Source organism: Acomys minous, assembly GCF_964271855.1.
Source record: "Acomys minous genome assembly, chromosome: 6".
In the NCBI taxonomy this organism is placed as follows: Eukaryota; Metazoa; Chordata; class Mammalia; order Rodentia; family Muridae; genus Acomys; species Acomys minous.
Genome location: NC_140487.1, coordinates 106,314,644 through 106,340,873, shown reverse-complemented (window position 1 = coordinate 106,340,873; position 26,230 = coordinate 106,314,644). Strand labels below are relative to the sequence as shown.

General features: G+C 50.6%; 1 protein-coding gene across 2 annotated transcripts in view; it reads right to left on the bottom strand.

The window, feature by feature from the left end:
* Nucleotides 1-8,154: 8,154 nt before the first annotated feature.
* NKAIN1 (sodium/potassium transporting ATPase interacting 1) overlaps nt 8,155-26,230 on the bottom strand; it is a 44,652-nt gene continuing 26,576 nt past the window's right edge. Inside the window, exons 2-7 of one of the 2 annotated variants that reach the window (XM_084787675.1) lie at nt 16,364-16,501; nt 14,576-14,656; nt 10,797-10,994; nt 9,408-9,468; nt 8,851-8,932; nt 8,155-8,695 (exon numbers count right to left, since the gene is read on the bottom strand). In XM_084787675.1, coding sequence (XP_084643801.1) covers nt 8,686-8,695; nt 8,851-8,932; nt 9,408-9,468; nt 10,797-10,994; nt 14,576-14,656; nt 16,364-16,501 — 570 coding nt within the window. In that variant the 3' untranslated portion in view covers nt 8,155-8,685. The remainder of the gene's footprint in view (nt 8,696-8,850; nt 8,933-9,407; nt 9,469-10,796; nt 10,995-14,575; nt 14,657-16,363; nt 16,502-26,230) is intronic. The other variant, XM_084787676.1, reaches the window with a different exon arrangement.

The following is a 26,230-nucleotide window of genomic DNA, read 5'->3' as shown; positions in this document are numbered from 1 at the left end:
AACACTCTACCAGTTGAGCTACCTCTGTAACCCCTACACCACAGCTCTTAGTGGCTATTCAGGAGCCTATACCCAAGGACTTACACTTTTTGTTTTGTTTTGTTTGTTTTAATTAAAAAAGAGAGTTATTTAGTTATTTATGTATATAGGGGTTCTGCCTGCATGTACTCCTGCAGGCCAGTAGAGGGCACCAGATCACATTATAGATGGTTGTGAGGCATCATGTGGTTGCTGGGAATTGAACTCAGAACCTTTGGAAGAGCAGTCAGTGCTCTTAACCTCTGAGCCACCTCTCCAGCCCTTGTTTGTTTGTTTGTTTGTTTGTTTGTTTGTTTTTAAGACAGGGTTTCTCTGTGTAACCTGGTTGTCCTGGAATTAACTCTGAAGACCAAGCTGGCCTTGAACTTACAGCGATCTGCTTGTCTCTGCCTCCCTGAGTGCTGGGATTGATTACAGGGGTGTGCACTATGCTGGGTTAGTGTTTACTTTTTTATGTGTGAGTGTTTTCCTTGCATGCGCATCTGCATCATGTGCATGCCTGGTGCCAAGGAGGTCAGAAGAGAGCATTGAGGGGCTGGAGAAATGGCTCAGTGGTTAAGAGCCCTGCCTGCTCTTCCAAAGGTCCTGAGTTCAAGTCCCAGCAACCACATGGTGGCTCACAACCACCTATACTGAGATCTAGTGCCCTCTTCTGGCATGGCAGGCAGAACACTGTATAAATAATAAATCTACCAAAAAGAAGAAGAAGAAGAAGAAGAAGAAGAAGAAGAAGAAGAAGAAGAAGAAGAAGAAGAAGAAGAGGAGGGCATTGGATCCCTGGAATTAGAGTTATAGATTGTTGTGAGTTGCCACATGGATGCTGGGAACCTAACACGTTTTCTGCAAGAGCAGCAAGTGCTCTTAACTGCTGAGCTGTCTCTCCAGCCCATACTTTCAGTATTTTTGAAGGCTGGATAGCTCGCAGTGATTGGTAGGAGGTTGCTCATGAACTTGGTGCTATGACACATATATTTGTCACATATACGTATGTGCCATATCATATGTATCATACGAGTATGGTCCAGAAGAAGGTAGGCGGAATGCTTGAGCTCAGGAGTTCAAAACAACCTGAAGAGTATAGCAAACCCGATCTAAGCAAGGAGGGAAGGAGGGGAGGAAGGAAGCAAGCGAAGAGCTGGGTACAGTGGTCCACATCTTGAATTTTACCACCTGGGAAATGTGACAGAAGTATTTCATCCAATTGAAGGCTAGTCTGAGGGGCTGGGATACAGCTCCTCCTAGGCACAAGTCCTAGCAGTAAATTTCCAGCACTGCATAAGCTGTGTGTGGTAGTGCAGGACTGTCATTGCAGCATTTGGGAGAGGGAAGCAGGAGGATCAGAAACGCAAGGCCAGCCTAGGCTGCCTGGCAGCAAGAGACGCTGTATTTGTGGGGGTGGGGAAAGGCTGGGGGATGGTTCAGCCGATGCAAGAGCTTGCTTCGAAAACCCTGGGCTCCACTGTGGAAGAAGAAAACACACTTCCAAAAGCTGTCCTCTGACCATGCATGGCGATGCACCCATTTACTCTCAGACCACGAGAGAGGCAGAGGCAGGTGGATCTCTGGGTTCCAGGCCAGCCAGGGCTACACACCTGTCTCAAAACCAACTAACTATTGGTTTTGAGACAACTAAACAAACAAAACCAAAACTATTATCTTCTGACCTTCATAGGAATGCCATGGTGGGCATGCAATCACCCCCGCCCAATACACACAAAATGGATAAATAAAATGTAATATAATAAAAGCATTTAGCCAGTCGAGGTAGCGCACGCCTTTAATCCCAGCACTTGGGAGGCAGAGGCAGACAGATCACTGTGAGTTTTAGGCCAGCCTGGTCTACAGAGGACAGTCAAGATAATACAGAGAAACCTTGTCTCAAAAAACCAAATAAATAAATAAATAATAATAAATAAATATATTTACAAACAGAACCTAAGCAAGGAGCAGTAAGTTAACACTTTATAATCCTCCCACACCTCAACTACATTCTGTTTTTGGTTTTTTGTTTGTTTGTGTGTTTGTTTTTGTTTTTGTTTTCTCAAGACAGGGTCTCTCTGTGTAGCCTTGGCTGTCCTGGACTCACTTTGTAGATCAGGCTGGCCTCGAACTCACAGCGATCCACCAGCCTCTGCCTCCCAAGTGCTGAGATTAAAGGCGTGCGCCACCACGCCTGGCAAGGATGGTTTTAAGTCACCATGTGGTGCCGAGAATAAAATCTGGGTTCTCTGCAAGGAAGGACAGCAAATGCTGGTAATCACTGAGCCAACTCTCCCACCCTTTGTTGCTATTTTTTATTTTGAGATAGGGGTATCACTAAGTTGTCAGGCCTCCTTGAATATCAACTTCTTCTGGCTCTACCTCTTGAATGGCTGGAGTTAACAACGTGTACCACCAGGCCCAGGTTCTCCATGCCATTTTACAGGCAGAAACACCACCATCCAAGTTTAATGTTCAAAGGTCACAGCCTCAGGGCCGGGAGAGCTGGCTTGCTGGTAAGGAACACTGGCTGTTCTTCCAGAGGACCAGAGTTCAATTTCCAGAACCTATGGGCGGCTTCACAACCCTCTGTAACTCCAATTCCAGGGGATCTGCTGCCCTTTTCTGGCCATCACAGGCACTAGGCATATATGTGCACAAACACACATAAAATTACAACATTTTATTTTTTAAATGGAGTGATGCAGCCTTTCAGGGTCATGTCCACAGATAATTTTGATTGTCATACCTGGAGGGGCACATCTCGCAAGTGGTACCCAGGGATGATTCCAAGCATCCTTTGGTGCATAGACCACCTGCTTACAGCTAACAGTCACCCAGCCCAAAGTGCCAGTATTGAGTTTGCAAAACTCTGATTAAGAAAAATCCATGCGGCTGGGCGGTGGTGGCACACGCCTTTAATCCCAGCACTTGGGAAGCAGAGGCAGGCAGATCGTTTTTTTAGTTCAAGGCCAGCCTGGTCTACAAAAGCGAGTCTAGGACAGTCAAGGCTACACAGAGAAACCCTGTCTTGAAAAACAAACAAACAGACTGCCTGTCTTTGCCCTGTTGACCTGCTTTAATTCTGCTACTGGCCTTTCCAGGACCAGGATGAGTGGGGAAGACCTTACAGCCCTTCATCCTTGCTTAGTGGACATACAAAGACTTCAACAAACACCCACAGGATGAACCTGGGAGCCTGGTTACAGGGAACCTTCCAGAAGGTTCTTTCCTAAACATGTATTAAGGAATGCCATGTCACCCACAGTCTCCATCATGAACCACACTCACCAGGAAGGAGATGCTCCAGCTTTTCTATTTTGGGGGGGGGGGCAGGGGCAGGAGTTCAAGACAAGGTTTGTCTATGTAGCCCTGGCTATCCTGGATTCACTTTGTAGACTAGCCTAGCCTTGAACTCACGGAGATCTGCCTGCCTCTGCTTACCAAGTGCTGGGATTAAAAGGATGTACCACCATTGCCCAGCAGGCTTTGTTTTTTGTTGTTTTTGAGGCAGGGTTTTATGTAGCCTAGGCTGGCCTCAAACTAGCCTCTGCTCTTTGTGGTGTTATTTCTGGGGTGCTGAGATTACAGCATTTAATTAAAGCACGTAGTACCATGCCCAGGTACTGGGCTTTCAGATATTAAGATTTCAGGGGATAGAGGGGAAACCCTGAGGGTCTTCTTTTTCTTTTCCTCCTCCTCCTCCTCTTTTTGGCTTTGGTTTCTCAAGACGGAGTTTCTTTGTGTAACAGCCCTTGGCTATCCTGGAACTCTGCCTGCCTCCCAAGTGCTGGGATTAAAAGTGTGCACCACCATGCCCAGCTCTGCTTCTTTTTAAAAATGTTTTTTTTCTATGTTACATTTTATTTATGTTGTGTGTGTCACAGTGCGCATGTGGAGCTCAGAGGCCAACTTGCAGGAGTCAGTTCTCTCCTTCCACCAGAGGGGCCTGAGGATCGAACTCATGTTGTCAGGGTTGGTAACAGGCACCTTTGTCCATGGAGCTATCTCATCAGCCTTCACCTCCATCCCCTTTTTGAGACAGGGTCTAATATAGCCCAGGCTGGCCTTGAACTTTAGATTTTTCTGCCTCTGCCTCCTGAGTGCTCGGATAACAGGCAAGTACTAAGAGTGCCTGGCACCCTGTTTTTACGATGCTTGAAATCAAATGCATGCCAGCCGTGGTGGCGCACGCCTTTAATCCCAGCACTTGGGAGGCTGAGGCAGGTGGACTGAGTTTGAGGCCAGTCTGGTCTACAAAGTGAGTCTAGGACAGCCAAGGCTACACAGAGGAATCCTGTCTTGAAAAAGCAAAAAAGGGGGCTGGAGAGATGGCTCAGTGGTTAAGAGCGCCGCCTGCTCTTCTGAAGGTCCTGAGTTCAATTCCCAGCAACAACATGGTGGCTCACACCCATCTGTAATGTGATCTGATGCCTTCTTCTGGCCTGCAGGTGTACATACAGGCAGAACACTGTATACATAATAATAAATAAGTAAATCTTTTGTTTTTTGTTCTTTTAAGACAGGGTTTCTCTGTGTAGCCTTGGCAGTTCTGGACTCGCTCTGTAGACCAGGCTGGCCTCGAACTCACAGCGATCCACCTGCCTCTGCCTCCCGAGTGCTGGGATTAAAGGCGTGCACCACCACGCCCGGCATAAATAAATCTTTTTAAAATAAAAATTTTAAAAAATCAAATGTAGGACCTGGTGTGTATTAGACAAAACACTCTACTTGAGATGCTCTACCTGGGCTCCTGGAATGTGCAAAGGTTTCAGAGTGACAGCCTGACCCTGCAAGAATTCCGTGAGCAGAATTCTTCAGTGACACCCCACCTCCCTCACACAGGTTGAGGCTCCCCGGTTCTGTTCAACACTTGGGGCTGTATAACCCAGAAAGAGTTCCTTCCCTGTGGAAGCAGGGTGCCCCCTCCCACTCCATTCCTGGAACCCAGGCATGGACCACTTTGACAAAAGGGACTTCATAGGTGTGATAAAGTGAGGATCTTTTTGTTGTTGAGGCAGGGTTTCTCTGTGTAGCCCTGGCTGTCCTGAACTTGCTCTGTAGACCAGGCAGGTCTCAAAACTCACAGAGGTCTGCCTGTCTCTGCCTCCCGAGTGCTGGAGTGCTGGAATTAAAGGTGTGTACCATCAGTGCTCTGTCACAGCCTGGCTCTTAACTTAAAATAATTTGTTTTATTTTATTATTAATGTACATATGGGTTGGCACACTTGAGAAAACTTTTGCATGGTGTATATGTGGGCATGTGAGCCCCTCATGTGCGTGACAGTCAGAGGACAATTTGGGGGACTTGGTTCTTTCCTTCCACCTTTATGTGGGTTCTAGGGATGAACGTCAAGGGTAGGAGGCAGCGTAGGCCAGCTTGTGGTGGTCCGGATGAGAACGGCCTCCATAGGCTCATCTATCTGAGTGTTTGACTCACAGAGAAGGATTGGGAGGCGGGGTCTTGTTGGAGGGGGGGGTGCCACTAGGGGTGGGCTTCCAGGTTTCTGGTTTTGGTTTTTTGAGATAGGGTTTCTCTGTGTAACAGCCCTGGCTGTACTGGACTCACTGGGTAGACCAAGCTGGCCTGAAACTCACAGAGATCCGCCTGCCTCTGCCTCCCGAGTGCTAGGATTAAAGGCGTGCGCCACCATGCCCGGTTCAGGCCTCCAGGTTTCAAAAGTCCACACTAGGCTCAGTCTCGCTCTCTGCCTGCAACTTGCAGATCAGAAGTGAGCGCTCAGCTACTCCTCCAGTGCCTTGCCTGCCTGCATGCCGCCCTGATCTCACCCTCTGAATCTGTAAGCAAGCCCCCAATTAGATGCTTTGTTTTATAAGCTGCTGTGGTCATGGTATCTCCTTACAGCAATAGAACAGTAACTAAGACACCGTCCATTCAAAGCTAGGAACTCAGTTTGTCAAGAAGAGAGAAGAGCCGGGATGCAAGAGACCCAGAAACATCATCAGAATGTGCATTTACTGAGAAAACAAAATAGAAAGCATTTTGTGGTGTTTTTTTTTTTCCCTCCCTCTCTCTCCAGGGTTTCTCTGTGTAGCCCTGGCTGCTCTGGAACTCACTTTGTATACCAGGCTGGCCTCGAACTCCCAAGATTCCTGCACCTGCCTTGTGGGTGCTGGGATTAGAGATCTGTGCCACCACTACCCAGCAACCTCCGTAGTGTTTTGAGGAAAAGACAGTGGCTTGCCCAAAGCCACAAAGCTAGCCTAAGGCTCAAGCCAGGGCCTCAGGGGTGTATAATAAAGGCTGGGCATGGTGGTGCACACTCGTAATCTGACACTGAGGAGGAAGATTATGAAGGATAAGAGCCAGGCGTGGTGGCCCTCGCCTTTAACTCCAGCACTCGGGAGGCAGAGGCAGGTGGATCGCTGTGAGTTCGAGGCCAGCCTGGGCTACAAAGCAAGTCCAGGACAGTCAAGGCTACACAGAGAGACCCTGTCTCGGGGAGAAAAAAAAAAGAGAGAGCCTGTCTAAAATAAACAAACAATAACTTTATGTATAGATGTTAAAAGTGAAATGACTAGCACACGCTAGTGGTGGCACACACCTTTACTATGAGCACTCAGGAGGCAGAGACATTGTGGTGAGTTCGAGGCCAGCCTGGTCTACAAAGTGAGTCCAGGACAGCCAAGGCTACACAGAGAAACCCTGTCTCAAAAAACAAACAAATAAACAAAATGAAATGACTTCGGGGGGTGACGGTGGCACACGCCTTTAATCCCAGCACTCGGGAAGCAGAGGCAGGCGGATCTCTGAGAGTTCTACGTCATCTTAGTCTACATGGTGGGTTCCAGATCAGCCAGGGCTACACAGAGAAACTCTGTCTCAAAAACAAACAACAGCAGCAACAACAAGAAACTTGAAATGACCATCCAGCTTTGCCCGCCCCCCCCCCACCCCTTTTGGGGGTGGTGGTGGGACTTTTTCCCTTTCTGAGCAAGAGGGCAGGACAGGCACAGTGAAGAAAACTTTTTTTCCTTTTTCTTTTTTTTTTTAATCAACCCACCTGCATGGATACTAGGGAGGTCCCAGCCCACAAGGTCTCTTTGAGAAGCCAACCAATCCCCTTGCAAAACCCAGTGTATAAAACCAAGGCTTCAAAGCACCTGTGGCCAAACTCTTGAGTAGAAAGCAGCCTGGGAAGGGATGGGAGAGGTGAGTGCACCTGCGGGAGATGGCCCAGTGGCAGGAGGCAGCCTGGCCGAAGGGAAACTCATCCCCCTCTGACTTGGCTCACCACCCAGGGACCTGTGATGGTCAGAGGAGCGCCTGGGCCTGGCTGTCCTGTGTGGCACATTGGATGACAAGTGGGCCTGGCAGGGATGTGGTCACCGCGGTGTGGCCTAAACCGTCTCTACCGCCCAAGGTCTCTGCTAGCTCCCTCTGCTTCTTCGCTGCCATCCTAATCCACGGTTGCTTCAGCTTTGGGGGGCACTGATGTCTTCTCTCTCTGAACACAACACACCAGGCAGTACTGAGGACATGTGGTCCTCAGGGCATCTCTGGAGAGAGGTGATGAAGAAGAGCCAGTCCTCCTAATCTGCCAGTGCTTGGGATGGGTGGGGCGCTGGCCCTCCTGACTGTACTCACCAAGCCCCATCCTGCCTCTTCAGGACTCATCTTCCTCCCCTTTGAAACCACAATGGCGAAGTAGGTAAAGGGATTGAGGGTTAGTGTAATTGCTTGGGGTGGGTGGGTAGGAATTATGGGATAGGTACCCAGGCTTAGGGACCTGCTTTCCTGAAGGATGAGGTTCAAAGGTTTGCCAAAGATGGGCAGGCTGAGTCTCCAAAGGCTTCCTGTGGGTCAGGCTGAACTCAAGGCTTTGGGCTCTTGTCTGTCTGGTTCCCGACAAGAGAACAAAGTGGTATATTGCTTTAAGAGTGGCGCTGGTGAGTGGGGGTGGTGGCGTGTGAGTGTGCAGGGATGTCCAAGCTAGAAAAAAGGCTTGTAAACCAAGTCCACAGGCCAGGTACCGGGTTGGACTCTCAAACTAGCACAGCCCGGCTCTTACTATGTGGTTTCCAGCAAGTCACCTCACATCTCTGGGCCTTAGTTTCCACAGCTGCAGTGCAGCCCAGGGAATCGAGAGTCAAGTGAGAATGCTGGAAGCATCATCTGCTAAGAGACCAGTTTAATTATTTGAGGTGGGGAAACTGAGGCCCAGAGAGAGCAAAGGCTCTGCCAGATGTCGCACAGGATGCCAGTGGCCAGGACTGCTTCGGGTTCACAGTATCTTTTCCCAGGGCAGGTTAATGAGGGGTGAGATGGAGTAAGTCCGTCTGTCTTGCTGTGTGGATTGAGGGCGAGGTTTTAGATAAGGAGTGAAGCTGAAGAGAGAGAAAGACCCCGGCACATACCAAGGCTGAGATTAAAAAAAATACAAACCCAGTGATTCCCCCTCCCCTCCCCGCCCCAGCCCTGAAGTCCGGCTGCTAAGGGCCAAGCTAGAGCCAGGGTCAAGTCCGAGTTCAAATCTGCGTCCACATTTGCTTCAGGAGCTGCAGATCCAGGCGGCACAAGCTGCAGTCAGCTTATGCGCCGCCAGGGGGCGCGCCTGCCCATCGTGATCCGAGCTGCGGGACAGAGTTGCTTCCTTTTTTTCCAACTGCCCGGGGCATTGTAAGAGGTTGGGTGCGGGGCAGAAGCTACCCCGACCTGCAGGAAACAAAAGAGGGTTAGGGGTGGATCTGTAGGCCTGCGGCTGAAAGGCTGAGAGACCCGGATGCCCATGCCTTCTCCGTGCCCTTCTGTCCACCAACACTAAAGACCCGATCCCTTCAGCCACACCCAGCACCCCGCCAGGGACCCACGTGTACAGAGGCTGCAGCTGTAAATGCGACGTCTTCTGAGGCGCCTGGTACCCATAGGAGTCAAAGCCACCGATGAAGTCAACTGCGAAAGGGAAGGGGTGAGTCCTGAAGACTGGGTCCTGAAAGATGAAGAACCCAGGACAGGAACCCATTCCTGGGTAGCCAGGCTTGGGAAGGGGGGGTGGGTGGGGCCGGAAAAGACCACGCCCAGGATGTGAACTTGAGGGGGGTGCCCTGCGTGAGAGTGGGAAAGAGGAGGGTAAAGTGTTGCCCACTCCCGCCCCCGCCCTGCACCCGCAGCAGCTGGAGGCGGTCTGGTTGAAGGAAGGCCCTAAGGCTCTAAGCTGGCCCATAGGGCATCAGAAAAGGCGGTTCTGGGTCTAAGCACCTGGACATCTGGGTCCTAACCCAGAGCAGACCCCCAACTATCCTTGGTGTCTCTTCTTGGCCCCCAAGCTAACCCTGGGCTCCCTGGAGGCGAGGAAGCCCTGTCCACGGTGCTGAAAAGACGGGCCGCCCCACCTCCCCGGGGGGGTCGGGGTAGGAGCCGCACTTACAGCTGTCCTCCTCTTCCAGGAACACTTTGCTCACATAACAGGCAAACACGAAGCCGAACAGCTGGGAGAGGGGATGACAGTCAGGAAGAGAAAGAGAAGTTGTCCCTGTCCCCTCTCCTCATACAACTCAGCGCCCTGTCCTAAGCAAACACTTAAGCTAAATACTTGTGCTTGAAAGACTCATAGGTTGTGCAGGGTGGATGCTTTAATACCGGCTCATCTAAAGGTCCTGAGTTCAATTCCCAGCAACCACACGATGGCTCACAACCATCTATAGTGAGATCTGGTGCCCTCTTCTGGCGCAGGCAAAAACACTGTATACATAATAAATAAATCTTTAAAAACAAAACAAAACGACAGCAACAACCCAAAACTGTGACTGTGCTGGGCAGTGGTGGCGCACACCTTTAATCCCAGCACTCGGGAAGCAGAGGCAGGCGGATCTCTGTGAGTTCGAGGCCAGCCTGGTCTACAGAGTGAGTTCCAGGACAGCCAGGACTATGCAGAGAAAGTGTCTCGAAACGAACAAACAAAAAAGAAAACCAAAGAAGAAATTAAAGAAAAAAGAAAGCTCCAAATAGGAGTCACAGCCCGGCATGGTGGCATACACCTGCAACCCCAGCACTTGGAAGGTCAGGAGCTCAAGGCTAGCCTGGGCTACCTGGGACCATTAATGGGAGGGCCAGCCCTGTCCTCGGCACTTTACACAGGCAGGACTACAGAATCCTTTCACCTAACGATCGACCAGGGCCTGAGAAGACTGGGGCACAGATTGGTGAACTGCTTGTTTGAAGTCACAGTCACAGTGTGTGGCCCCACTCCCCCACCCCCCAGGATATTTCATTTGTACATGTAGAACTGCCACCTGCTCTTTCCCAGTGATTCTTCCTGAGTCTGGGTCTTACTCTAGGAGGAGGGAGGTGTCGTAAGACCCAGATCTGGGCAGGAGCAGAGGGGGGCTGCAATACATAGACGTATCTTTTTCTAGGCAGGCATGGGGTCTGGAACTCACTATGTCATGGAGGCTGGACCTTCAACTCACAATCCCGATTCCCTGCCTCTGCCTCCTGAATGCTGGAATTGCAGGTATCTGCCATCACACCTGGTTTTGTCCTCTCTTAATTGGGGATGAGGGGCCGGAGAGATGGCTCAGAGGTTAAGAGCACTGCCTGCTCTTCCAGAGATCCTGAGTTCAATTCCCAGCAACCGCATGGTGGCTCACAACCATCTGTAATGAGATCTGGTGCCCTCTTCTGGTGTGCAGGCAGAACTCTGTATATGTAATAAATAAATAAAATCTTTTTTTTTTTTTAAATTCGGGATTTAGAGTGGGGTGGGTTGGATTCTGCACTTCTGGGAATATGCGGGTGGGTGGTGAACAGGACTCACAGCTAGGAAGATCTGCAGAGCACTGCTGAGGGCTTCGATGTAAGGATAATCAAGCAGGCATCCAGTGACCGAGATGACATGGTGGTCCTCCAGGGCCAGGCGGGAATTCAGAACAGGAGTCACCAGGCAGCCTGGCCCATTCTCCATCCACCACGAGCGATGCAGGGATGTGTTGAAGGTCATGATGAAGTCCCGGTCCTGGGGGGCAGAGGGGCCTGGGATACTGAGCGGTGGGGAGGGATGCTCGCCAGATCCCACACCACCTGGATTCTCACAGCCTGTTCTCTAGCTTGATTTGTGAAGGAAATGACTACACCTGCATGTCCATACATGGCCAGTAGGTGGCAGCAGATGACCATGTAGACATCACTGCTATCACTAGGCTGGAAAGGGTGGGAATTGAGCCTATACAGGAGCCTTTGAATTTCAGAACTAGAAGGGACAGTAAGAGGGATGGGTGCACACCTTTAATTAATCCCACCACTCAGGAGGCAGAGGCAGGTGGATCTCTTTGAGTTTGAGGCCAGCCTGGTCTACAAAGAGTTCCAGGAGAGCCAAGGCTACACAGAGAAACCCCTGTCTCAAAAAACAAAAAACAAAGAGAGATGGGGGTCTAATTCCTCAGACACTGGTAAAATCCTCAATACAAGTTCCTATACAACCCAATGGATGTCCATTGCTCTCCTTGTGTGTGACCCTGGATAAATCTCGCCTCTCCTTGGTCCGCAATCTCCCATTTGCTAGAAGGAGAAGGGGCAGGGCTAGGTCAGCTGCTCAGAGGGTGTGCAGCCCTGTGCCTGTCGATGCTTTTGCTCCTTCACCATGCTGACCAGGCACCGAACACACAGGCCTGAGACAAAGCGTCATCTCCTGTGTAACCACAAGGGGTCGCTATGCTCTCTACTTTCTTTTCCCTCCGCCTGAGACAGGGTCTCTCTGTGTAGCCCTGGCTGTCCTGGAACTTGCTGTGTACACCAGACTGGCCTCGAACTTAAGAGATCTGCCTTCCTCTGCCTCCCAGATGCTGGGATTACAGGAGTGGGCCACCATGCCCAGATTCTACTTTCCTCTGTGTGTGTGTGTGTGTGTGTGTGTGTGTGTGTGTGTGTGTGTGTGTGTACCCACTCACCTGTGTGCATGCTGATGCCAGAAGCCAACACTGCGCTGGAGAGATGGTTCAGCCGTTAAAGGCTAGGCTCACAACCAGAAGCCAACATTGTGTGGCTTCCTCAACTGCCTTCTCACTGTTTTTTTCTTTTAAATTGAATTGTTGTTGGTTGTTGTTGTTGGGGTGTATATGTGTGTATGTGTGTGTATGCGTGCACACAGAAACATGTCCAGAAGTCTGAATACAACTTTTGGGAGTTGGTTCCTTTTTTCCTTCCACTGCAGGATCTGGGATTGAGCTTGGGTGGTCAGGCTTGCAAAGCAAGCGTTTTTACCCATTGAACTATCTCTCTGGCTCTGTGCATCCTGACCAACTGAACCATCTCCCCAAGCTGGTTTAGAGGAGGAAACAGGACGGGGAATGTGGCTCAGTTGGTGGCGTGGTTTTTGTTTGTTTGTTTGTTTTTTTGAGACAGGGTTTCTCTGTGTAACAGCCCCCTCCCCACCCCAATGGGTTTCTCTGTGTAGCCCTGACTGTCCTGGTCTCATTTGTAGCCCAGGTGGCCTCGAACTCACAGCGATCTGACTGCCTCTGCCTCCTGAGCGCTGGGATTAGAGGCGAGCACCACCGCGCCCGGCTGGAGTGTTTATTTAGTACACAGGAAAGCTTGGGTTCCCTCCCCAGCACCACATGTTGTAGTGTGTGACTGTAATCCCAGCACTTGGGAAGAAGACAGAGGACGTCAGAAGTTCAGTCATGCTTAGCTACAGGATGTTAGAAGCCAGCCTGGGCTACAAGAAATCCTATCTTAAGAGAGAGAGAGAGAGGGAGGGAGGGAGGGAGGGAGGGAGGGAGGGAGGGAAGGAAGGAGGGAGGTGGGAGTTTGGGGGGTTGCAGGGGGGACTAGAGAGATACTTCAGCAATTAAGAACACTGGCTGCCCTTCCAGAGGACCAGGGTTCCATTTTCAGCACCCACATGGCAGCTCACAACTGTCTGTAATCCCAGTTCTTGGCTTCATTCGCCCTCTTCTGGCCTCTACCAGCACTGCACATACGCGATGCACAGATCTATGCAAAGTGCCCTGTGGCGGTTTAAACGAGAACGGCCCCCATAGGCTCATATGTTTGAATACTTGGTCCCCAGTTGTTGGGACTGTGGGGAAGTATTAGAAGGGTGGGGATGGCCGGGTGTGGTGGCGCACGCCTTTAATCCCAGCACTCGGGAGGCAGAGGCAGGTGGATCTCTGTGAGTTCCAGGCCAGCCTGGTCTACAAAGAGAGTCCAGGACAGTCAGGGCTGTTACACAGAGAAACTCTGTCTCCAAAAACAACAAAACAAAGCCAAACAAAAAACCCGACCAAACAAACAAACATATCCGGGTGTGGTGGAGCACGCTTTTAATCCTAGCACTTGGGAGGCAGAGGCAGGCCAATCTCTGTGAGTTCAAGGTCAGCCTGGTCTACAAAGCAGGACAGCCAAGGGTACACAGAGAAAGCCTGTCTTGAAAAACAAAACAATGGGGGATAGAGAGATGGCTCAGTGGTTAAGAGCGCTGCCTGCTCTTCCAAAGGTCCTGAGTTCAATTCCCAGCAGCCACATGGTGGTTCACAACCATCTGTAATGTGATCTAATGCCTTCTTCTGGCCTGCAGGGGTACATGCAGGCAGAGCACTGTATACATAATAATAAATAAAGAAATCTTTAAAAAAAAAAAAGAAAAGAAAAACAAAACAAAAAGAAAAACACCAAGTGTCGGTTAGGTATGGTGGCCCATGCTTCAATCCCAGCACTTGGGAGGCAGAGGCAAGCAGATAGCTGTGAGTTCAAGGCCAGCCTGGTCTACAAAGTGAGTCCAGGACAAGCAGGACTACAAGAGAAACCTGTCTGGGGGGGGGACAAACCAAACAACAACAAAAACAAGCAACAACACCCACACACATAAAATAAATAATAAATGAGTCTAAAGAAAGTGCAAACTGAGGTTTAAAGAGAGCAGGCCATTTGCCCAGGGTCAAACTGCTGGGCCACGCTACTACAGCAGGGACTTAAATGGAACAGGGTCAAACCAAGAAGGCAAAGTTCTTATTCACTTATCTGGCCTCCTTTAGATCTAAAAATAGACGCTGTGTCTCTCTGGGCTTGCTCTTCTTCCAGCTCTACACCCCTGCTTTCCTCAGCTTTTCTCCACATGACAGTTTGTTCAATTTCCCCTGAACAAAGGCCACTTAGTCTCTTTCCTTTCAGAACCATATTGACGAAGCCCCGGACCCACCAGGCCTCTGCGTCTCAGCAATGAAGCGTGCGTGTATGGCATGTTCCCCTCCTTCCTCTGAGCATCCTACCACGGGGCCAACGTACACCTGCGGTTTTCGCTGAGCTCGAGGTCAACAGAGCCCTCAGCTCAGCTTCCTTCACAGCAAATGCTCTTTTAGCCTCGTCAGTTCCATCTCTGTTTTTGAGAAGCACAGAGGAGGCCAGTAACAAAACAAAACATGGAGGTCAAGCGGGCTGCACAAAATACGGGACTGTGCAGAGGGAGAAAAGGGTGTGGAAGAGATGACGTGCCAGGCCTCAGTAGGGACTGCAGAGGTCAGGCTGTGCTTGGAGCACCCCGCCCCCTCGCCCCCTCGCCCCCTGCCCCCCCCCCCATCCCCCAGGCCTGTGGCTTACCTGGGAGAGCTGTCCGACCTCCAGGTAGAAGCAGATGATGAACGCGTTCCAGCCCACCCAGAGGACCAGCCAGGCCGCGTACTGTGGAAAGCAGAGGTGAGTTCAGGGGAGGGGAGGGCGCAGTCAATGGAGACAGACCTCAAGGGCAAGGGGAATCTTTGCGGTGGAAATACGTCCACACCCACTTTCACATCCTTGCAGAGCAGGCAGGCATGTCTTCTCCCCTCTGCTAAGGCCTAGAGGCGGGCTGAGCTTCTCTGGCTCACACAGCTAGGAGGCTGGACTGGCCCTTAGCTCAGCTCCTTGGAGAGGGACCTCCTCTAGACATACAGTAATTACATTGAGGAGTTTGTTAAAAATACCAATTGGGCCGGGCGTGGTGGTGCACGCCTTTAATCCCAGCACTCGGGAGGCAGAGGCGGGCGGATCGCTGTGAGTTCGAGGCCAGCCTGGTCTACAAAGTGAGTCCAGGACAGCCAAGGCTACAAAGAGACCCTGTCTTGAAAAACCAAAAAATAAAAAAAAATAAAAATAAAAATACCAATTGGGGCCAGGTGTGGTGGCGCACACCTTTAATCCCAGCACTCGGGAGGCAGAAGCAGGTGGATCACTGTGAGTTCGAGGCCAGCCTGGTCTATAGAGCGAGTTGCAGGACAGGTGGAATACTGTGAGTTCGAGGCCAGCCTGGTCTATAAAGTGAGTTGCAGGACAGCCAGGGCTACACAGAGAAAATCCTGTCTCAAAACCCGCCCCCCCCCCCAAAAAAAGTTACACACTGGGGCTGGAGAGATGGTTCAGCAGTGAAGATGAGATTTTTTTTGTTCCCAGCCCCTACAGAAGTACAGGCTCACAACTACCTGTAACTTCAGGTCCAGAGGACCCAAGGCCCTTTTCTGGCCTCCTGGAGTACCCGAATTCGCACTCAAGTGTCCCCCTCCATAATTAAAGATAAACAAACAAATAAAATATTTTAAATGGCCAGGTGTAGTGGCGCATGCCTTTAATCCCAGCACTCGGGAGGCAGAGGCAGGCGGATCGCTATGAGTTTGAGGCCAGCCTGGTCTACAAAGCGAGTCCAGGACAGCCAAGGCTACACAGAGAGACCCTGTCTCGAAAAACAAAAAAACAAAAATGCAAATTGCAGGGGCTGCTGAGAAGCCTCAGCAGGTGAGGGCACTTGGTGGCAGAACCGGCTTGGTGGAGCTGAGCCTTTACGAGTGGACCGTTCATAGCAAGGCACTGCAAGTCCATGCGACTACAGGTATCAAGTATGGAGGTGGGTTCATCTACTGAGAAGCCTTTTCCCTTGCACTGAGGACCAGCAGCAGGCTGAGGATGTCCTGGGACCAGGAGTCTACGAGACCGTTAGCAGTGGAGGGAAAAACCACAGCCTCAAGCTGCAGACCATACTGTCTTTTTATTCCCCCCCCCCCTTTAATAAGGGGATAGGGGGCCAGGCAGTGGTGGTGCACACCTTTAGTCCCAGCACTCAGGAGGCAGAGGTAGGTGGATCACTGTGAGTTCAAGGCCGGCCTGGTTTATAGCATGAGTTCCAGGAAAGCCAAGACAGAGAAACCTTGTCTCAAAAAACAAAAACAAAACCAAAATAAAACGACTCCAAATATATATATATTCACTTACATTATCTGCTAGGAAGAATCTTTTATGAGAACATACCTGGTTCTCATTAAAGTACTTACTTTTGGTCCATTCAAAGTACATACTTTTGAGGTTTGGACATTTGTGTCTCTTTGGGCTGGAGAGGCGGGGGCAAGGAAAAGGACATACCAGGATGAGATACCGGGACCGGTACTGCACGGTGCCAAAGATGCCCAGGATGACAGCCATGATGTGTAGGAAGTTAGCCAGGATGGGAGCCCACTGGTAGCCCAGGAAATCGAAGATCTGCCGCTGGAGTGCAGCCACCTGCGGAAAGGACAGGCTGAGACAACTGCCACCCAAAAGGACAGGGACTCAATTCTTTTTTTGAGACAGGGTTTCTCTGTGTAGCCTTGGCTGTCCTGGAGTCACTTTGTAGACCAGGCTGGCCTTGAACTCACAGTGATCTGCCTGCCTCTGCCTCCCGAGTGCTGGGATTAAAGGCGCGCGCCACCATGCCCAGCCGAGGGGACTCATTCTTTTTTTTTTTTTTTTTTTTTGGTTTTTTTTTTTTTTTTTTTTTTTTTTTTGGTTTTTCGAGACAGGGTTTCTCTGTGTAGCCTTGGCCATCCTGGACTCACTTTGTAGACCAGGCTGGCCTCGAACTCACAGCGATCCGCCTGCCTCTGCCTCCCAAGTGCTGGGATTAAAGGCGTGCGCCACCACGCCCGGCTAACTCATTCTTGATACTGCAGACTGATGGTGACGCACTGAGCCCAAGCCAGCTGGTCTCTCAGCCACAGAGGGATAGATCATGCGAGGAGGGAACCAAGGCTTCTAAGCCTGATTGTGACTTTAGAGAAGGGGGTGAGAATCTCAGCCAGGGTCCCTGCCCTCTCCTTCCTGCTGGGGAACCCTTCCTAAGTGACCTAATAAGGCCATCTCTCAAAACAGACAGACAGACAGACAGACAGACAGACAGACATGGGGCGGGGACAAGACAGCTCAGAGGATAAAGTTGCTTGTCACCAAGGCTGATCCTCAGGACCACGAAGGTGAGAGAGCTGACTCCACAATGTGTCCTCTGATCTGCGCACAAGTGTTTCCCCCAAATAAATAAATGTAGTGTGTTTGTTTTTTATGGGATTTGGACTAGAGCTCCGTGGTAGAGCACTTCAAGCATGTGCTCTTTGGGTTTGATCCCCAGCACTGAAAACAAAGATAGCAACAACACCCCCTCAGAGTGGAGCAGAGGGTCTGTCTGCTCAGGAATGGGGCTGGGGGAGTGGGGGTGGGGTGGGATTTGGGTCAAGTGAGAGATCCCAGGGTCACTTCCTGTCAGGGAAGCAGGAAGATACAGGCTGGTGCCACCACACAGATGGCAAGGCTTGGGCAGAGACCAAAGAAGCTGCAGGCTTGGGCAGGACATGAGAGGAGCCTGGTGGTGCCAGGCCCAAGCCTGGCGCCTTCCCATCTGCCTCCTGCTGGTGACAACCATCCCAGGGCCCTGCAGATGGCTAGAGGCTTTCCAAGTTCATCGCTCCCTGCACATGCCTTGGCAGAAAGGCAGACCTGAGATCGTTATGTCATCCTGAGGAAAGAGAAGATACAGTCCAGAGAGGGCAAACGACTTGCCCAAGGTCACACAGCAGGCAGGCGGGTGGCAGAACAGACCTCTCCTTGCTGCCTGGATCATCTAGGTACCAAGGTACCATGTTTTCCAGCAGGTACTGGCTCAGGTGGAGTGAGGAGTGTGCCTCTGTCTGCTGGGGGACTTTGGAAGGTTTACCTGCCCAGCTGGGATCAGTGGACTCCACAATCCAACCCCGACCTGGGTGGTTGGCTGACCTTGGGGACAGAGTTCTTTAGGCCTGTCCTCTTCCTCTCTCCACTGTGTCTTTGTCTTTTCTTTGCTTTTTTTTTTAAATTGGTGCTTGCTTTGGCAGCACATATATTAAACTAGAACGCTACAGAGAAGATTAGCTTGGCCCCTGCACAAGGACCACATGCAAATTTGTGAAGCATTCCATTAAAAAAATGTGTGGGGGCTGGAAAGATGGCTCAGAGGTTAAGGGCACCGTCTGCTCTTCCGAAGGTCCTGAGTTCAATTCCAAGCAACCACATGGTGGCTCACAGCCATCTATAATGAGATCTGATGCCTTCTTGTAGTGGGCAGGCACACGTGTGGGCAGAATACTGTATAAATAATAAATAAATCTTTTTTAAAAAGTGTATATGTGCGTGCACACACTCATATGTAAGTCAGAGGACAACTCGTAGGAGTAATTTCTGTCCTTCTACCTAAGTGTAGCTAGATTTTTGATACTTTGTGGGTGCTTTTTTATTTTTTTCAAGATTTATTTATTATGTATACAATAATCTGCATGCATGTACACCTACAAACCAGAAGAGGGCACCAGATCTCATTACAGATGGCTGTGAGCCACCATGGGGTTGCTGGGAATTGAACTCAGGACCTCTGGAAGAGCAGTCAGTGCTCTTAACCTCTGAGCCATCTCTCCAGCCCCTAGCACTAGATAGGAGAGAAAGAAAGGATGAAAGGGGAGGAGGAGAGAGATAGAGATCCTTGAATCTAATTTCTTTCTTGTTTCTTCTTTGAGCACAACCACACCCCCTTCATCCAACAACCACCAATCCCCACCTCTCGGGGGTCCTGGCATTTATATACCTCTGAAAACTTCTCAGAAATCCAAACACCATACAATTGCAGAAACTATTTGCCGCTGGCAGAACCACACCTCTGCCAGAGCACGAGGCAAATCATAGTCAGCTGCTGTGAAGCAGCCCCGTATCTCACACCTGGGATTAAAACGAAAACATATTTATATAATATTTCTGTGGCTTTGTTTGTTTGTTTGTTTGTTTGTTGTTTTGTTAAGAACCCAAAATTCGGGCTGGAGAGATGGCTCAGTGGTTAAGAGCACTGACTGCGCTTCCAGAGGTCCTGAGTTCAATTCCCAGCAACCACATGGTGGCTCACAACCATCTATAATATATACATAATAATAAATAAATCTTTAGAAAAAAAAGGGGGGGGGAAGAACCCAAAATTCCAGAATTCTCCTTACATAAAGGTCCTAGGGATAAAACTCAGGTTGTCAGGCTTGGTGTCAGGTGGATTGTGTGAAGCCATCCTGTTGTCCCCTGATTTCTTTCACCAACTGAAACAGGAATTGGAGCCTCCACTTTCCTTTCCCCAAGCCCTCCTGGGGCGTAGATGCACAGCTCAACTCTCATCCCCGGAGGCTGGCTGTTCCTGTCCTGAAGGGCCATCACCTGTCCACTCCAGCACTCAGCTCTGATCAATTCACCATTCCCCTGCCTCCCATGTGTCCCGTCCACTAGCGCCTCTCCATCTCTCAGAACAGTGTGCACCTCCTGGGCAAGATGGGAGGTCCCGGCCCTTCAGCAATAGTGTAAAGAGGAAGCCAGACATTGCAAGCTCTCGCACCACCAGTCACAAGACCCAGGCTTGAGGGAGACAGACGTAAAGATGGATCTTTGCCTAGGTGTGGCAGAACACAATTCCCCCATGATTCCAGGACTCGGGAGGCAGAGACAAAGGGAATCCAAGTCAGATTCCGATAAATTCATAAATGGAGAGGGATAAAGAGAAGTTTATACGATACTTTTTAAAATTCTAATTTGTCAAGTAAGTGCACCTTGACGCAAGGTGAGTAGAAAACATCCCCAATAAACATCTTGGGTACTGTCAGGTGTGGTGGCACACACCTTTAATCCCAGCACTCGGGAGGCAGAGGCAGGCAGATTGCTGTGAGTTCAAGGCCAGCCTGGTCTACAAAGCTAGGCTACATAGAAAAACTCTGTCTCGAAAAACCAAAAAAAAAAAAAAAAAAAAGAAAGAAAGAAAGAAAAAAAGAAAAACCAGGGCTGGAGCGATGGCTCAGTGGTTAAGAGCACTGTCTGCTCTTCCAGAGGTCCTGAGTTCAATTCCCAGCAATCACATGGTGGTTCATGACCATCTAAAATGAGATCTGGTGCCCTCTCCTTGTGTGCAGGCACACATACAGGCAGAATACTGTATATGTAATAAATAAATAAATCTTAAAAAAAAAAAAAGAAAAAGAAAAAGAAAGAAAAAAGAAAAACCAAATAACAACAGCAATAACAAAAAACCCAACCAAACCAAAACACATCTTGGGCACTAAAGAGTTTTGCTGGGAGGGTTGTGTACTACAGTCCCAGCGCTTGGGAGGTAGAGACAGAAGAATCAGAGCTCAAGTCCAGCCTTCGGTGGATAGCTCAGCGTGAACTGATCTCCCCCCCACCCCCACCCCCACCCCAGACAGGGTTTCTCTGTGTAGCCCTGGCTGTCCTGGAACTCACTCTAAGTCAGGCTGGTCTCGAACTCACAGAGAGATCCACCTGCCTCTGCCTCCCGAGTGCTGGGATTACAGGCGTGTGCCACCACGCCCAGCTGTGAACTGATCTTGACATGACAATTTCCTGACCTGTCTCCCTCCTGCTAGGCTTACGGGTATGCATCACCACCATCTTTCATAACATGTAATTTGTTGTTGTTGTTATGGTGTGTGTGAGAATGTGCTACGGTGAGCATGGGGCAGTCAGAGGGACAACTTTTGGGAATCTGAGGCTTCCGGGATGAAACTCAAGATTGTCAGGCTTGGTGGCAAGGGATTTAACCACTGAGTCATCTTCCTGTCCCCTTATTATATGTTTGTTTGTTTGATGACAGGGTCTCGTGTAGTCCACCCTGGGCTCACACCATGTAGCCAAGGTTATTGGCGAAACCCTTTCTGGAACGCTGAGACCACAGGCGTGTGCCACCAACTTATTGTCTGCGGATAATGGTGGAAGGTCAGGACGGCTGCTGGGACCAGAGGTCATTAACTCTCTCCCTGTATCTGTTAATTTGCAGTCTGCTCCCTTAAGAAAGACTCAGGATGGATGAATGCTGAGAGGAAAGCCAGCCTTGAGGGTTTTATTCTTAGAGGTTCTGGAACTCGCTTTGTAGACCAGGCTGGCCTCGAACTCACAGAGATCCGCCTGCCTCTGCCTCCCAAGTGCTGGGATTAAAAGCGTCTCTGCCAGCACGTCTAGCACAAGGCGTTTCTAACGTGGTCAGCCTATTAGCCAGGTGAACAGCCTTGTGAAAACTTCCCTATGGAAACCAGAAAGCAGGTCCCTGGGGTGACTCACACCGTCTCCTCTATCACGAATCCAAAGCCACACAGCCCCGCCACAGACGATAAGTCTCCTGATATTAGGCCCAGAATGACCGCAGATAAGGACAAAGCACCCAAGCTTCTCCACTCCTGAGGACTTGGGGTCCTGTGCTGCCTCCCGGCAGTGCCACCCCCACCCAACTCCCATCCTTGGCCCTGTCCCCACACGCTGTACCTTCCCAGCAGCTTCTTCAAGACACATTTCTCTTTCTTCCTCCCATGCTCCTAAGGCCCCAACAGGGGCTGGCAGTCTTTGGATCCCCATGCTGCGCCGAGGCGCACTCTCCACCTTCACTGCCCGCCATGCCACCCATGGCTTGGCCCCATTCTGAATACAATTCTGTTTTATGTTTGTCTGTTTTTGGACACAGGGTCTTGCTATGGAACCCAGGCTGTCCTAGAATTTGAGATCCTCCTCCCTCAGCCTCCAGAGTGCTGCTGGGTTTACAACTTTATGAGCCCGTGCCTAGCATTCACCATAAACTTAATCTGCTGGACCTGGTCCATTTCCGGTGTCCACTCCCCTGGCGTATCCGGATGCAAGAGCTAGGAACCTTGCTTCTAACCCAGGCATTCTTCCTGCTCTCGAACACCCCAAGTCCAGGGATCACTAAGAGAACAGATCTCCCATCTGACCACTTTCACCATCCATCTTTTCTCTCACCTGGCCATTCGAACGCTCTTCTCCCAGACGACTTCAAGTCTGACTGTCCCCCTCTTAACCCCCCCCCCCATCCTCTCCTCTCCAGAGTGAAGACCTAGTCTGCCTGGCTACCCCTCCCCCCCCCCAGCCCTTAGCTCCCACCCCCAAACCCTAATTATTTATTTATCGGGTGGCTGCCAGCTGAGGGGGATGCTGTTGCTATGGGAACCTTCAGCCCCTTGTCAAGGCTGCCTCCGGTCTCAGTAGGATGCTCTCATCTGTCTAGACTCCAACCCCAGGGGCCCAATCCCAGGTGGGCACTGGGGTGGGGGTGGAGAACAGTACAGATGGGTCCACCTCAGTCCCAGGAAGCTGGCTAGGGCAGGCAGGAAAGAGGCCAGGCAAAGGACCATGAAATGTAACAGAAGTCTCTGGTACCTCAGCCCTTGCCCATCAATTCTGCAAGTCGACTACTTCGCTGGCCAATATTCCGGAGTGCTGCCATATGCCTAGTAGCAGAAGGCTGTCTGTCTGGCGGAAGAGGAAGGTGGTGCCCTGAATGTCCTGGAGAAGTGGGAAGTCCAGCCCAATTCTGTCTCTAACTGACTTTGAGGAGTGACTCTCCCGTCCCTGGGGTCCTGCAGACTGGAGTGGAAGCCCCAGCGTAGTCAGTGACTCATCCTGCAAACCCTGGGCAGGTTCCTCTGCCTCTCCTGACCCCACCCCCCACCCCCGTTTCCTTGATGGTGAAGTGTTCTGTCACATAAGGCGCTCAGCTAGTGCGGTGCCCGACACACAGTTAGTCCTCGGTACAAGGCAGCAACACTCCATGTACTTCGATAGTCCCCCTCCCAGTGGATTTCTGAAGCAGCTGACAAAATTACACTCGACTCAGCCCCTCATCCGTGAAATGAGGGGGTGGGCCAGAGCTGTTGCCGCGGGCTGGAAAGAGCCCCGGAGATGACTGGTGCGGCCCCTCATTAAGGCTCAGCACAGTGACAGCTGGGAGGGACAGCCACTTGCCTGAGGGGAGGGGGCTCCCCAGCTCCTAAGCTGGACCCACCTCAGGGCTCCACCTGGGGACAGCACCATTGTGTGCCAGCTGAAAGGATATCTTAGCTGAGTCAAAGGGACAGCAGTGGAGACCAGGTCGGTCTTTAACAAGGATGGGGAAAGGACTTAATCCATCCAATAGATTTCTTAAGCGCCTTCTGTGCCAAGCCCCTGGGCTAGGGACAGGGGGATGTGAGGCGGTGCACAAGCCATGAGGCCTCTGCCTTAGAAAGCAAGGGTCCAAGCTGCTATGGTGGCAGACATCTACAACCCCAGCACTTAGGAGACAGAGGCAGGAGGGGCTACTGTAAGTTTTATGCCAGCCTGAGCTATACAGTGAAGCCATATCTCAAAGAAAGAGGAAGGAAGGAAGTTAAGAAGAAAGGAAGGAAGGAGGGGGGCAGGGAAGAGGAGGAAGAAAGGCAAGACAGACAGGAAGGAAGGAAGGGAGAGAGAAAGGAGAGATAGGCCATGGGCCTCCATTGGTTGCTATGGGGACAACTGTACAGGGACCCCTCTCCTCTATGCCTAGTGACCTCTGGGGACTCCTTCTAGTGCATGGTGTCCCCTGCTTCTTTCTGGAATCTCAGCAGCCCCCCCCCCCAGTCCAGATCCCACTGGAAACCAGCCAAGTCTATCACACTGTTAAGTAAAAAACACAAGCCGCAGGACAGTATGAGTCCCCTGTGTAAAAAAACAAAAGCCAGAAAACGACACCCAAAGAGTGTGACAGTAAATGCAGCATCAAGAGCCAGGAAAAGACAACAGTTGCGAGGGGTCCACTCAGGGGGGCCCAGCATGGAGACAAGAGGCTTGAGGTTCTAAACGCGCACACACACACACACACACACACACACACACACACACACACACACACACACCTGGAGCTGTGAACTCCCGGAGCTGTGAACTTGCAACTAAGATTTGTGTTTAAGAAAGATAAGGGCAGGTGGGGGGCGGGGATAGCTGAGTGGCAAGGCTACTGTAAGGCTGATTCAAATCCCAACACTGACACAAGAACGGGTTTGTTTTGTGTCGCTTTGTTTTGTTTTAGAGACAAAGTTTCTCTTTGTAGCCCTGGCTGTCCTGGAATTCACTCAATACAACTAGGACAGTCTCAAACTCAAGAGATCTACCTACCACTGCCTGCCCTCCGGAGTGCTGAGATTAAAGTTTCAAAAAGCCAGGGATGGAGCCGGTGCGGTTGGGTGTAGCCTTTAACCCCACCACTTGGGAGGCAGAGGCAGGCAGATCTCTGTGAGTTCCAGGCCAGCCTAGTCTACAAAGGAAGTCCAGGATAGCCAGGGCTGCTGTTACAGAGAAACCTTGTCAGCCAGGGATGGTAGCACACACCTGTAATCCTGACACTTGGGGAGGTAGAGGCAGGAGGGTCAAGAATTCAAGGTCAGCCGGGTGTGGTGGTGCAGACCTTTAACCCCAGCCCTTCGGAGGCAGAGGTAGGCGGATCTCTGTGAGTTCGAGGCCAGCCTGGTGTGAAACCCTGTCTCAAAAATAAATAAATAAAAAATAAATTTAAAAAATTCAAGGACAGCTTCAGCTACATCCTGAATTTGAGGCTAGCCTGGGCTATATAAACTGTTTCAAAACAACAACAAAACAAACATGCAAATTGGCTGGTGAAAGGGCTCACTGGATAAAGCAGTTGCTGCCAAGCCTGATATATGACACTACAAGCCCTTGGGCCAGGCTGTTCCAGAAGCTTCCTGACCCTCACAGCTTTGCCTCCTCCAGCCTGATTTCACCCAGATTCATGCCCTCTTCTCTGTCAGGTGCTGCGGGTCAAGGGCACCTCCCCCTGCTGCTGTTACCCAGACAGGAGGCAGCTGACTCTAGAACTGGGTCCCACATCTACTGCTTTTCTAGACAGTGGGGGGTGGGGGGTGGGGCAACAGAATAGACCAAGCTTACCCACTGAGTAACTCTGCCACTGACCGGCCCTCCTCTCCCAGACACACTGTTCTGAAAGCACAGTACCCATTCATTCATTCATTCATTCATTCATTCATTCTGTAGATGATTCTTTAAAGACTGCTTCTTAGGCTGGCCAGTGGTGGCGCACACCTTTAGTCCCAGCACTTGGGAGGCAGAGGCTGGTGTGTCTCTGAGTTCAAGCCAGCCTGGTCTACAGAGACAACCAAGGCTACACAGAGAAATCTTATCTCAAAAAAAAAATTGCTTTTTAATATTACATGGTGTGTGTGTGTGTGTGTGTGTGTGTGTGTGTGTGTGTGTGTGTAGGTCGAAGGACAACTTTCAGAGATCAATTCTCACTTTCCACCACGTAGGCCCCCCCTGTGTCAAACTCAGGCCATCAGGGCTTGGCAGCAAGCGCCTTTTCCTGCTGAGCGAACCCAGTGCCTTTTGTGGGCCGAGTCCTGAAAACTCAGTGGTGACGAATGATCTGAGCTCCTGTCCTACAGATGCTGCTCACGTCATTTCTCTCCTGTAAGGACCCTAGTACCACATGTCCAAGCCCCAAGAAGGAGAAGAAGAAACACAGACAAGTGAGGCGCACGCTTCTCATACAAAGCAACAAACCCCAACTTCCAGGGCACTGACAACCTTATGGGTCTACCTCAGTGTTCTTTATTAAGTACGGCTGTGTGTTTGCACGCGCTCACGCGTGTGTTTTAAGATTTATGTTATGTGTGTGGTATTTTGCCTGCACGCAAAGATATGCACCCCACATGCATGCCTGGTGCGACAGATCCCCCTGGAACTGAAGTTACAGATAGTTGTGAGCTACCATGTAGGTGCTGGGAATTGAACCTGGGTCCTCTAGAGGAGCAGCCAGTGCTCTTAAACCGCTGAGCCATCTCTGCAGCCCAGTACCGCTGTTTGTTAAACTTTGTATGCATGTTACATCTCCTAGTCCCATCCCAAGGTACAGATGAGGGGAGACTGAGGCCCCAGAGCTGTAGAAGGCTCATGTGTGAAGACACACACAAAAAAACAAAAAACAGGGGCTGGAGAGATGGCTCAGTGGTTAAGAGCACTGCCTGCTCTTCGAAAGGACCTGGGTTCAATTCCCAGCACCCACATGGCAACTCACAACTGTCTGTAACTCCAAGATCTGACACCCTCACACCAATGCACATAAATTAAAATTAA